This window comes from Pelobates fuscus, chromosome 1, assembly GCF_036172605.1.
Source record: "Pelobates fuscus isolate aPelFus1 chromosome 1, aPelFus1.pri, whole genome shotgun sequence".
Classification (NCBI taxonomy): Eukaryota; Metazoa; Chordata; class Amphibia; order Anura; family Pelobatidae; genus Pelobates; species Pelobates fuscus.
The window spans coordinates 31133768-31148674 of NC_086317.1; the positions used below are offsets into that span (position 1 = coordinate 31133768).

Consider the following 14907-nt stretch of genomic DNA (forward strand, 5'->3'; position numbering starts at 1 on the left):
TAAGGTATCAATATCCTTCTGGAGATACGGTCTCCAGTACTGCGTACAATACTCCAAGTGAGATCTCACCAGTGTTCTGTACAATGGCATGAGCACTTCCCTCTTTCTACTGCTAATACCTCTCCCTATACAACCAAGCAGGGGTGTACCTGGAGCACCTGTACCAGGGCGGATCCTTTATTTGGCACTCCCCCCAACTTTAAGCCCTTAAGGACTGGACTGTTTTTGCGCTGTTGTACATTTGCGACCAGGCCTCTTTTTGCACTTTTGTGGTGTTTGTGTTTAGCTGTAATTTTCCGCTCTCTCATTTACTGTTCCCATACAAATTATATATTGTTTTTTTCAGGACAAAAAGGGCTTTCTTTACATACCATTATTTATATAAGCTCATGTAATTTAATTAAAAAAAATATGATGAAAAATTGAAAAAAAAAGTTTTTTACTTTTACTTGAAAAATCTTTTACTCATCTACAAAAGCGAATTAAAAAACCTGTTAAATAGATTCAAAATTTTGTCCTGAGTTTTAAAATACCCAGTGTTTACATGCTTTTTTACAAGTTATAGGACTATAGGTACATGTAGGATATTGCGGTTTCAAAACATATTTTTTTTCAAATTTATCAATAGTGACATTGTAACACTATTATCTGTCATAAATCTCTGAATAAGACCCAAAATGTACATATTATTTTTAAAGGAGACAACCCAGGGTATTTAGTATGGGTATGTCCAGTCTTTTTTAGTAGCCACCTAGTCGCAAACACTGGCCAAAGTTAGCGTTCATATTTGTTTGTGTGTGAAAAAAGTAAAAAACTAAATTCAATGCTAACTTTGGCCAGTGTATGTGACTAAGTGGCTACTAAAAAAGACTGGACATATCCCATTTGCAATACCTTGGGTTGTCTTCTTTTGCAAATGGTATGCCATTTATATTTATATATTTGAAGTCTACATGTATATTTATATAATTATTTATGTAATTTTGTATATGGACATATGTATATTTCGTATTATTTTTATTTATTTATATATACATAGATATATATACAATTTAATTCTAAGTGTATTTTGATATAAATGTATATATTTTAATATCAAAATATAGTTAGAATAAAATTTCATATAGATATATAATTTTTTTAAATTTTTATTGTTATTTAAAAAAATGTTTTGTTTAATTTAATTTACTTATTTGTATTTTATAATAATATATATATACAATATATATATATATATATATAGTTATTATATATATATATTTTGTATATGCGATGTGTAATTTAATTATAAGTGTATTTTTATATTTATATATGTACAAATTAATATCAAAATACACTTAGTATGACGTATATATGATATATAGACATATATGCTATAGATTATATATCATATATATAAATAAATCTATATATCATATTTATATACACATATATAATTATTTTTTTTTATTAACATGTACCTTTATTTTTTTTTATTTTTTACACTGGCAGGGAGACTGCCTGTCAGCACAGGCAGTCCCCCTGCAGGCAGACACTTGGACACCTGTTGAGCGATCACATGGCCCCAGGGGTCCTAATCCGCCACGGGGAGACTGTCTGGGCTGCAGGCAGTCTCCCCACACCAGGAGCACCGCCGATCGCCGCCGGGGGAACGGCGGCGATCAGGTAAGTACATTGCACCGTTAGGACGGTTCAGGACCGTCACCGGTCGGCAACGCAAAAATGCCGATGACGGTCCTGAACCGTCCTAGGTCGTTAAGGGGTTAAAATTTAAAAAACAACCACAATTTTTTTTAAATGTATTTAGCCTGAGCAGTGTTTGTATATTTTTAATGTAAGCATGTTTTTGTATGGAGTATGTGTGAGTGAATGTACGGGTATGTTTGCACGTATTGGCATTTGAATGCAGGCAGGCATTTTTCTGTAGTGTGGTTTTTGAATATGGTGGTGTTTTTATGTAGTGTTGACATTTGGATGCAGGGTTTTATTTGTGTGTACTGTAGGCGAACTGCTGAGATGTATGCACATCCACACATATACTCTCATATACACACTCTGGCACACATACAGAAACACAGACACATAGGTACACACATGCAGTTACATAGAAACAGACAAACACACATACAGACACACAGAGAGACACATACATACAGATACACAGACACACCTAAACAAACACAGACACACAAACAGATACACAGACATACAGATACACATGTATAAGTGAATGCAGCATGTTTGTCTTGTGGATGCAGTGTGTGCATTTGTATAGTGGATGTGGTGTGTGTATAGTGAATGCAGCTTGTGTGTATAATGTATGCAGTGTGTGTATAGTATATGCAGCTTGTGTGTATAGTGTGTATAGTGTATGGAGTGTATGTATAGTGTATGGAGTGTGTATAGTGTATGCAGTGTGCATAGTGTATGGAGTGTGTGTATAGTGTATGGAGTGTGTATAGTGTATGCAGTGTATGTATAGTATATGGAGTGTGTATAGTGTATGAAGTGTGTGTATTGTGTATGCAGTGTGTATGTATAGTGAATGCAGCTTGTGTGTGCGTTGTGTGGAATAAGTGGGAAGGTGAGCAGTGTGTATGGTTTGCCCCTCCCACCCTCCCTGACACTTACCTGTCCCTTCAGTCCTCCTTGACAGGTTGTCCTGGTGGTCCGGTGGCACAGCTTTAGATGGGCAGTGAAGAGTGGCCCAGAACTCTGCACGCTCATTTCCCATCCAGCAGCAGCAGCAGCAGCCGGGTCCTCTTTTCTCGCGATCTGCGAGAGCGCTGCCGCGGGTTGCCCGCGGCAACGCTCTCGCGGATCGTGAGAACAGAGGATCCTGCTGCTGCTGGATGGGAAACTTGCGTCTATACTCTCGTAAGCGGCTGGCCCCTTTACATAAGACACAGGGGCAGCGAAATGCCGCCCCTGTGAAAGTGCGGTCCGAGCACCCCCCTAGTGAGTGGGACCCGGGGCCGACCTCCCCCGCCGCCCCACCCCCTTAGTACACCACTGCCTGCTGCTCTATGACATTGTCTGCCTACCTTTAAGTCCTCAGAAATAATTACTCCTAAATCTTTTTCCTCTGTATAAAATATTCTGTACTCTGCCCTTGGGTTTTTACGCCCAAAACGCATTATCTTGCACTTATCCACATTAAATGTCAGTTTCCAAAACTCTGAACATTTTTCTAGTTTACCTAAATCATTTGCCATTTGACTTATGATCCATCCTGGAACATCAACCCTGTTACATATCTTTGTATCAGCAAAAATACATCTAACCATCAAGACCTTCTGCAATATCACTCATAAAAATATTGAAGAGAATGGGTCCCAGTACAGATCCCTGAGGTACCCCACTGGTGACAAGCCCAAGCTTCGAATATACTCCATTGACTACAACCCTCTGTTGCCTGTCACTCAGCCACTGCCTTACCCATCCAACAATATTGGAATCCAAACTTAAAGATTGCAGTTTATTGATAAGCAGAAAAGATAGCAGATGCCAAGCCAAGATGTGAACTTCTCTATCACCATCTAATTGCTGGCCAAAGAAAGAAAAATTCCAAATAAAGCCATTCACACTGCATTATATTATTTTTTTTTTTTTTATTTCATACGTATTATTGTTGCGGTAGTTGAGGGCACAGCTTGTATGCTTTAATACATTTCCCATTTACATATAACATAAAAATAAAACATTACTGTACAAAAATAAAATATAGTCTTTTATGATTTACGTCTTCACAGAACCGTACACCACCCTAACAATGAAATACAAAATTGTGCAAATAAAATGCTATTTTTAAAAACAAACCTGTCGAAAATATACATTCATTCTAAAATATTACAATTATTTGAATTTACTTAAGACAGATTATATCCTTTTACGTTAGCAGCTGACCAGCTTCTTTTTAACTGATCTGAACAGTATTTGACTCTGTTAAAAATATATTCAAATCTCTAAATGATCTTTTTTGGCCTAAATGTTGCCAATTAAGTTATCACTTCAATCTGATTGGTCACTGTTGAATGCATTCATCCTTATCCGTCATATGCTCTTATTACACTATTGCATGTGTCTGCAGTTATACCTCAACAGAGAGTCCCAATTAAACAACTTCTGCTGTAGAGGTAAATAGGCCGTTGGCTAGAGAAACACACTTCATTAGAGATGCTTCAAGAAACACAAAGGTGGAATGAAGTGATAGCCTGATCTACAATTGTCCAGTCTGGTCTCTTTTGACCATAGTGTGTAAGTTGTTCCGCTTACTTTCAACTTTCCACCCACAAAAATGTATTCATGTTAAAACCTATGGTGAGAGAATCAAACTTTGATGGAACCATTATATACTACTGCATTGATAATGGTCCCTGCCTTATAAGTTGTTTCCGAAAGCCACCTCTGATTGTCTTCGAATCTCAGTATGATGTCTACACATCATACTGTGAGGAATTTCACAGTCAATGAAAATGGAACGTATCTTCAAAGTTACATATTATTGAGTAGTGGTGGCAATATTATTTTAACTTTTGCTTTTATTATAAAAACAAAAAAATGAAAAAAATGCAAGTTTAATGTCAGTTTAATGATCCCCAATATTTTTTTTTATTTTTTTTTCATTGGTTCACTAATGCAATCCAAACACTTAAAGATAAATGTGGTTTTAAATGATTCATCAGACAATCCCAGGATTGGGCGAAATCACATCAAATGTCTTGTTTTGCATTGATTTAAGTAAGGATCTTGTAGTTATTTTTCAATAGCAGGATAACTTTTCATTTAGCTGCTTAAATTATATTTTGCAGCAAATACTGTGGAATCTAGCACATTTTATGAAGTCACAGTTTATGGTTGACATCTGGCAGTGTATGAAAGTGTTGGTGGCGGCATGTGATTAGGCTGGCAGCCATATGTGTCCACTGTTATTATATTTGGCAATATCTCAAGAATAAAAAAAAAACAAGCCTATCACAATACTTCATATATTGTGAACACCTTTAATGATGATGGAGTATGGTACTAAACATTTGTTTGCATTACGCCAACCGTCTGTGTGTCTCTGTTTTTTAATTCTTCTTGCCTATACTGTTCTTCCAATCTTTGTTTCTCAAAATTGGTGTAGCAAAAATGGTCTTCATACGAACATTTTCTAATCTTATCAAAATTTCTAAAATTTGCAACATACTTTCCTTGAGGAGATAAAGAAATAACAGGAACAAATTCGTAACCCCAATGTATCTCGTCCGGAAGATAAGATGTTCGGCTCTGGCAGACAGTGCTGGTAGATTCAACTGTGGCATTTAAGAGAACAACCAGTTCAAACTCTTTAGTCTTTATGTTTTCTGCTGTCAGATCTTTAAGAGGACTTTTCTCATCAAGTACATGGTAAAAGGTCAGTGGTACAATCAAGAAAGGGCTTTCAGAAGAAGAGTCCACATGAAAATTCATATTGGACTGCTTGAGCAAAATCTTCTCTCCTTCTTTTGTCTCGTACGTAGAAAGAAGTTTCCCATAAAGTTGGCATTGTATCAAGAGGCTTTTTCTCATATTTGCCACTTGTACAACTAAACAAACCTTACCATTATGCTTTGTCACTACCGCCTGATTGCTGAATTTAATAGTCTCAGCACGTTTTTTTGGTCTTGCAATCTTGGCTAGGAATGTCCCAGTAATGAAGATTTCAATTAAAGTTGTAACGACTAGTTGTACAACCAGAAGGAAGATAGCATGGGGGCATTCTTCAGTAATGAAACGGAACCCGTAACCAATTGTTGTCTGAGACTCAAGGGAGAACAGAAAAGCTCCTGTGAATGAATCTACATTCATAACACATGGTGTGTGGTTGGTCAAGAGTTCATTGTGAACATCTCCGTGAACAAATGCAATGAGAAAATAGATGGCACCAAAAAAGGACCAAGTCAGGAAGAAACTGGCAGCAAATAAGGTGAGCTTATACCTCCATTTCATATCAATCACAGTTGTCCATAAGTCTTGAAGATAAAGCAGAAAGACACCATCCACTTTGTCAATCTTCACATTGCTGTGTCCAGTTTTTGATATCACTCTTGGTCTCTCAGGTTTGACTACAGTGTGAACCTCACCATTCACCAGTGGGCAAGTTGACAACTTGGATTCAGTGTTATCCATACTCACATCCAGAATACTCCTGCAATGGAAATAAAAGGCAATATGATTTTCAAAACTTTGCAATTGGAATGTTGAAATCACTGGTACCTACATGTGTTAATTAAGACAATACTGCACAACACTGAATCAATTAAACATGCACATATGCAAAACTACATACCAAACACCTCTTGTGTTAATAATTAGTAAGTATCATATCTTCAGAAATACCAACTAGTCCTATAGATGTTGTCTTCTACCCGTTTCCCATATAATAGTGATTAAACTATAGTAAAATACATAAATAACTAGCTTAAGAAAAGCACTATTAACAATGTTTTCAAAAACAACACAAATATTATAGGGCCAACAAGTTCATTGTCAGTATGAAACACACACTACTCCCTGAGTCAAAAATATAATTTACTATTTTTAACACTTTTACAGAATCCCCCCCCCCCCCCCAAAAAAAAAGATTGATATGGTAAACATATTTTACAGAGCTCTTTATCTTTACATTGAATCTGTACATATTGGTAACATTTTGTATAGCATAGTTAAAGCGACACTGTAGTCACTATAACAAAAATAATCTTTCTGAATTAATTATTGTGCCTGGAGTCCCCTCGCACTGTCCTTCCGTTTTCAAGCAGTTTAACACTAAATTAGGGTCTTTAGCCACCCACAGCCTGACCCTAACTGGAAGTATGGATAAGGCAGAGATTAAATACTTGCTGGTAGTCATACTCATTCACACAGGCAATGGGTGAAGAGGTTAATTTTATTGGTCTGCTTTATTAGAATGCCATATACTGCACGCTAGATCCCTATTAAGTAACACAATCCCAAAATCACCATCATATCTCCGTATTGCGCAATTTGTGTGAACAGCTGTGATTATGCTTTGTCATAACACCAAGCCAATGTTTCCTGCAGATGTGATATGTGACCTGCCAGGAGGGTATAACAATATGCAATTTGCTGACATTTCCAAAAATATGTGGCTGAGCGATGAAATGTTTAACTCACACTCAAGAGTTCGGGATTTTAAAAAATATATATTATATATATATATATATATATATATATATATATATATATATATATATATATATATATATATATAAATTTATAAATAATCTAAACTATTCAGAAAGCCAATGTAGAGTAGGTCAGCGAGAAAAAAGGGGAAAAAATACAATTTTAATTACTTCTCAAATATTGTTAATTATGATTGGAATTTAAACTTTGTGTTAAAAAACTGTAAGTATGTGCTGATTTACGCACATTTGTAGCTATTTGTGGCATGCAAATAATCTTTTCCTCCAATTGACTTGTAGACTTGTGCTAGCATGTTTTGCAGTTGCAAAGTAATGCAAAATGGAATTTTATCTGTAGACCCCAATTTACGTTTCTCTTTGCTTCGTTGCGGTTTTTCATCCTACAGATGTGCTTACTTCTCTGCTACGGTTTCTTCTGTGCCCCTGCATCTCTGCAAATAGAAAGTATAAGATAGCCTTTCTCCCTTACTCATTCTCTACAGCAATATTTGTAGTACAAACGTTATGGCTGTATTTTAGCAGCATGAGTGGTAGACGGGGTGGGTCTGAAAATATTGAGAATAATGCAAGGAATTTTTGCAGACTGCCCTGTTTTGTCCAGATGTACTTCCTTTATATGAACATTCTACCAACATGCAAATATTATTTTCAAATTCTGGTGGGATTTATAGAAAGCTTTCTTTACAGGTTGTTCCTAACAAATACTCATTATCAGGAAATGTTTTATTATTACATTCATTTTATATTTTATGAGATAAAGAATACCATACAGTCTTTAATTATTAATAATTATTATTGGCTTTTATATAGTGCCAACTTGTACCGCAGTGCTTTACAATATTATCAAGATGGAAATTTAACAATAAATGAAACAATTACAAAATGTTACAGGAACAATAGGTTGACGAGGACCCTGCTCAATCAAGCTTGCAATCTAGAGGAGATAGGGCATGACAAACACAATAGAAAGGGCAGAGTGGGGGACAGCAACTAAAGGGAAACTCCAGTGCCAGGAAAACAATCCATTTTCCTGGCACTGCAGGTCCCCTCTCCCTCCCACCACCCATCCCCCGGTAGCTGAAGGGGTGAAAACCCCTTCAGGTCACTTACCTGAGACCCCGCCGATGTCCCTCGGCGGTGGTTTCTGCTCGCTGCCGCTCCTCCCAGTGATTACATCAGCCGGTGGTCGAGACTGATCCGCCCGCCGGCTGAGGAGACCTGATGCACACGCGCTGCAATGCCGCTCATGCGCATTAGAGCTCTCCATAGGAAAGCATTGAAAATGCTTTTCAATGCTTTCCAATGAGGAATTGAGCGACGCTGGAGGTCCTCACACAGCATGAGGATGTCCAGCGATGCTCTAGCACAGGATTCCTGTGCTATGGACACGGAAGTGCCCTCTAGTGGCTGTCTAGTAGACAGCCACTAGAGGTGGAGTTAACCCTGCAAGGTAATTATTGCAGTTTATAAAAAAACTGCAATAATTACACTTGTAGGGTTGAGTAGTGGGAGTTGGCACCCAGACCACTCCATTGGGCAGAAGTGGTCTGGGTGCCTGGAGTGTCCCTTAAGCAACAAGGTGGGAAAGTAGTGTAGTGGAAGGTGAGATTTGAGTGTGACCCTTTAAGAGAGAGCAAGAGACAGGTATGTGAGGTACAGGTTACTCTGAGAGGCCATATGCTTTTCTGAAGAAATGGGTGTTGATGGACTTCTTAAATGATTGAAGACTAGGGGAGAGTCTGCTGGGGTAGGCAGGATGTTTCAAGGAGTGGAGCTGCCCTAGAGAAGTCTTGCAAGCACTGGTTAGCAGTAGGGGTATTAGCAGTGGACAGGAGTAGGTCTCAAGCTAAGAGGAGAGACCAGGAAGGGGCAGAGGAATGAAAGCAGCAACGTGATAGGAAAATCAGCCTGGCATCAGCATTCATTACAAAAGGTAGCAAGGCAGTAGTGTTTCTGGGGAGACCAATTACGAGATAATTACAGTAATTACAGAGATTACTATACTATGAAACAGTTTCTTAACAGCATCTTGTGTAAGAAAGGGGTGGACATGTGCAATGTTTTTAAGGTGGAATCAACAGGATTTGGCAACAGACTGGATGTGATGTGCAAAGGTGAAGCCAAAATCAAAGACAACACCAAGACCGAAGGCTTGCAAAGATGCACTGTTGCGGGCACCATCAACTTGCAGGGAAAGCAAGAGGAGGATCAATATTATTAGGAGTAAAATAAGAAGCTTGGTTTTAGAGAGACTGAGTTTCAGAAAGCAGGAGGGCATCCAATCAGAGATGGAAGAGACTCATTCTAGGAGAGAGGGGGAGAGATCAGGGGAGGAGAGCTATATCTGGGTGTCATTGAAATACAGGTGGTAGGAAATGGCAACGAAGGAGTTAAGGTGCCCTTATATTATGGAGGGACTCTGTGGTCTCTTGACTGAGAATTCTTGTTCTGGAATACTCTGGAATTCCAACAGATTCCATCACATGGGGTTTATTTTCTAAACAGTGTATCCCAGTGAACGAAAAAAAACTGAACTGAAAAATGAAGGCCAAACGCTCTGTTATACTCCAATCTGCCTATTTACCAGGTCTGGGCTGGCTATGATATTGTAACATCATTCCTGGGGGTTCTGGCAGTCAACTCATAACAGTGAAAAGAAAAACATAAGCCAAAAATAGATTTAAACCCAAATAAAGGCGTAAGTAAACTTTTTCAACTGTTCTGTTCAATTATGACTTCTCTACAATTCACTGTTTAGTGAGAAGGTCCCTTATTTAAGGAACTCTCCTCTTAAGTATGTAAACACAAAGGGATTTCTCTATGTCAACTCCATCATTAGCTAATGTAAACATGGGTGGCCGCACCATAGCTAATTATACCATGAACAATGGAGGTCATTACATTATAAATATTGAAAGCTTTATTCGCAAAACATCCATCCAATACAAACTTGCTCATTACTCAGAAAGGCGTTATGACCAGTGTATCTCAGATTTAATAATGTTAAATTATGTGCCAGCAGCTTAGGTTAAGGAATACAGTACCTGCATATTTGTTACAGATTACTGTCAATCTTAAATTTACCGGAGGCGCTAATCAGATTTAAGCGAAAACCCAACCTTAGTTTGAAATATGCACCTTTGTATAGACCAGAGGTAGGCAAGCTTTGGCACCCCAGATGTTGTGGACTACATTCCCAATAGTGCTCTAACACCCATAATGCTGGCAAAGCATCATGGGAGGTGTAGTTTAAAACATCTGGAGTGCCGATGGTTGCCTATGCCTGGTATAGACTGTCTGTTATCATATCTAAACGCATTGGGAGGTATGAAATAGGAACAGGGGGTTGGTGGGCCTGTGGGGGCCTGCCAATGAGTGACAACACCTGCTTTACCGGCATTGCCCAGTATGGGTGGTCCTTTCTGGAAAGTGGGCAAGGTCACCCAAAAAGGGGGCTGTCAGCCTGGTATGACCAGGATTACTGATAACCTCCCAGGCCGCCACACGTAGTACAGCTGAAGTGCTATGTACAGGGTCCGAGTAACCAGACACCATTCAGCGCAATGCAAGCCAACCTCCATGGGGACAGCACTCTGGTGCTCCCATATGTGGGTTACCAAGGAACCAGGCCCGGACTGGCCATCGGGCATACCGGGCAAATGCCCGGTGGGCCGCGATGGCCGTGGGGCCGAGGCCGGCAGGGGAGATCACAGGATCTCCCCTGCCAGCCCCTGCAGGGCCAGCGCTACCCGAGCGCCGGCCCCGCTGTGTGCCTCCATGGGCCGGTCTCCCTCACCGGCCCAGAGACACTGAGATGCGGCCGCCGGCAGGAGAGGGAGGGAGGCAGGAGAGAACACCGGCGGAGCTCTAGCCAGCAGCTCCGCCGGGTCCTCTCGCGAGGTCTGAGCGTTGCCGGGCTAGAGTTCACTCTCACCACTAGGACCGCCAGGGAAGGATGGCAGCAGAAAGGATCCCCCCTCCCAGGCATGATGTAAGAAGGGAGGGGGAATATTTAGCAATCTGCCCCACCTCCACTAGGACCACCAGGGATCAGCCCCCCCCCCCCCCCCCCCCCCCATGGAAACCCGGCTTCCCACCTTCTAAAGGTAAGAAGGGGGGTGGGAATATAACTTTTTATTTTTTTATTATTAGTAAAAAAAATATTTAAATTTATATACAAAATACACTCACACTAACAGCCCCCCCAGACACACACACAGCACCCCCAGACACACACAGCACTCCCAGACACACACAGCACTCCCAGACACACACACAGCACCCCCAGATACACACAGCACCCCCAGACACACACAGCACTCCCAGACACACACACAGCACCCCCAGATACACACAGCACCCGAAGACACACACACAGCACTCCCAGACACACACACAGCACCCCCAGATACACACAGCACCCCCAGACACACACAGCACTCCCAGACACACACACACAGCACCCCCAGATACACACAGCACCCCCAGACACACACAGCACTCCCAGACACACACACAGCACTCCCAGACACACACAGCACTCCCAGACACACACAGCACTCCCAGACACACACAGCACTCCTAGACACACACAGCGCACCCCCAGACACACACAGCGCACCCCCAGACACACACAGCACCCAGACACACAGCGCACCCCCAGACACACACAGCGCACCCAGACACACACAGCACTCAGACACACACTGCACTCCCAGACACACACAGCGTACCCCCAGACACAGCGCACCCCCAGACACAGCGCACCCCCAGACACACACAGCACTCCCAGACACACACAGCGTACCCCCAGACACAGCGCACCCCCAGACACACACAGCACTCCCAGACACACACACAGCACTCCCAGACACACACAGCGCACCCCCAGACACACACAGCACCCAGACACACACAGCACCCAGACACACACAGGACCCTCAGACACACAGCATTCTCTAAACACACCCTCTCTACAACCCCTACACACACTACGTCACCTATACACACACACACTACAGCCCGTAAGCACACACTCGCTACATCCCCTATAACACTATGCCCCCTATACACACACTCTCTACAGCCCCTAGCCACACATATTACACCACAAACACAAATGAAATTGACCTATCACAATACCACACCACACTCTACACACACGCAATCCCACAAGCAGGCTCCAAACATATGCACCATGCACTTTACTGGCCCTTTTGTCCTCTGGTATCCCACTTGTGGAGAAACCAGAGACAATTTAAAAGCAAACACAGCGCAAGCATGTTATTAAATTTGCTTGCGCTGCGCAGAACAAATTCAGGGCCTTTTTCTAATGCCAGAGCTCTTCAGCTGGCTCTGCGCATTGAACTAACATGCTCACTTTGAGAGGGGGCGTGCTTGTCATTAGTGATGACAAAACACACCCTCTCTGGCCCCGCCCCCTTCTTAGGGGGCCGCTCTGATTGAAAAATGCCCGGGCCTAATTTTTTTCCCAGTCCGGCCCTGCAAGGAACCAACACAGGACAGCATGACAGAACCACAAAACCAGGACAATCCCATCAGACTGTTGAGAGATTTGCAGTTTTCCACACGTAATGGGGTTTTGTGCACTAAAGCATGATTTGTGATGAATATTAACCAATATTAATCAAATTGCAAAAAAAGGCAAAGGCAAAATAACCAAGCTGTGATTATAGCAGAGTTTTCCAAGTCAGCTATACTTGTCTAAATGCTGCCATTTTGTTTTCAATTCATTACAATTCAGAGTCTACTAAAAAAAAACCAGAAGCACATTGCGATGATTACTGCAGACATGCATACAGTTACAGTGTGTTTATTTTAACCCCTTAAAGACAAGGTATATCTTAATCTTCCATGAAGATCCCATCACCTCTCGGGCAGGTATTAGAAACACGTCAAACAAATGAAGCCCTTCAAAGGTTCCCCCTGTATTAAAGGGACACTATAGGCACCCAGACCATATAATCTCATTGACTTCTTCTGGCGGCAGTGTCCCTGTCACCCTTAGTCCTGCAATGTAAAAAAGTACTAACACAGCCACTCAAGGCACTTCCGGGATCTTACCGTACTCCTCATGCATCCTCATGCTCAGCATGCAGACTTCCAGCATCAGTGAACACTCCATAGGATGCATTGGTCCAATGCTTTCCTATGGGAAGGGCTTAATGTGTATGCAGGGCACTCCCCGCACACCGCGCCTGCACATTAGGTCCCCCCTCAGATGATGTTGGAGGAGACAGGGCGCTGACCCAGCATCGAATCAGATGAGTAAATAAAGATTTTTTTTAACAATTTTTGTGCCACAGTTAGGGAAAGCACGAGGGGAGACCAGTGGGCACTATAGTGTTATGAATACAGCTTTGTATTCCTAACACTATAGATTCCCTTTAATAAAAAAAAAAAAAAATCACAGTGATTCCCATACTTACTTTGTTTACCTGCATGTAAGGTTCTAATCACTTGCACTAGATACATTTACTTTTACTTCCTTCTTTCTTGCAGAGTACATAGTTACTTGTTCCCTGGGCCATTCCTTTATCTTCTAAAGGTCAATTTGGAAGGGACTATCAAGATAGGTCGATAAGTAGTGTGGTCTGGGAGAAAGTGAATAGCAACATGTCACACGTTAACCTCAATATACAAATTGTAAGTCCAGTGTTTTCCAACCACTGGCCACCAAATGTCATTACATAGTTACATAGCTGAAAAGAGACTCGTGTCAATAAGTGTCCTTAGAGAATCACCAGGATTTAAGGAGTTAAGGAATGCGCTATTAAATCTGGAGTGATACTTATTTTTAAAGTTTCAAGATACATTTCTAGTTTAAATATGATGCAACTAATTTACACTACTACGCATAATTCATAAACACAGTATTTATTAATTAAATATGGAACCCCTGGCCTTGACAGAGATGGGCAATTTGACTGTAATCACTAAGGTTAAATAGAGAATTATCAAATCCCTGAAGTGGTTTCTCACATTAAAAAAAAAACACAAGTCTTTGTCCCACCCAAATTCCATGTTATGGTTCAGTGGTGGGACAACTTCTCCATTCATCCCACAATCAAGATGAAAACGACATTTATTGCATTTATTGCATTTTTTGGAGATGTTTGAAAGGGTTTTTCTGTTTGTACAATAATATTTCATTGCACATTTCCTTGTAAATAACAGTACATTGATTTTATTCATTTTTGAAATTTTTATTAAAAAAGTAATTCAAGGTGATATATCGAACTGATTCAAATTTGGGATAAAGATTAAGAACCATTTAAAATATTATTTCACGTTTTACTCTTTTTAAAGAAAGATCTCAAGCATTATAGCCACAGCATATGAGAATGGTTTGAGGGCAAATACACAAAAGCTGTTGAGCCACATGAAGCCTGTGTAAAGTTGGTGGTACAGAAATGGTTGTTTACGATTTAGCACAGATGATGCTTGCTTACCCATACATGTATTTTGTATTCATGATGAACAAAGGGATATTCTTTTTGATGACTTGCTTAACAGAGGTGGTGGACTGTGGGAGCTAAAGAATGCTCCATTTATATGTCAAACGGCTTGAAAATTGTTTGACAGAAAGAACAAAATATTTATAAGTTATGGTGCTTCGAGTGTCCCTTTAACCCCTTAAGGACACATGACATGTGTGACATGTCATGATTCCCTTTTATTCCAGAAGTTTGGT

At 40.6% G+C, this 14907-nt stretch overlaps 1 protein-coding gene across 3 annotated transcripts in view; it reads right to left on the minus strand.

The window, feature by feature from the left end:
• Positions 1–4314: 4314 nt before the first annotated feature.
• The window catches only part of KCNJ15 (potassium inwardly rectifying channel subfamily J member 15), a 63854-nt gene continuing 53261 nt past the window's right edge, over positions 4315–14907 (minus strand). For 2 of the 3 annotated variants that reach the window (XM_063442492.1, XM_063442483.1), the window contains exon 2: positions 4315–6172. In XM_063442492.1, the coding sequence (XP_063298562.1) occupies positions 5026–6153 (1128 nt within the window). In that variant the 5' untranslated portion in view covers positions 6154–6172 and the 3' untranslated portion in view covers positions 4315–5025. Of the gene's footprint in view, positions 6173–7589; positions 7851–14907 lie in introns of those variants that run through there. The other variant, XM_063442475.1, reaches the window with a different exon arrangement.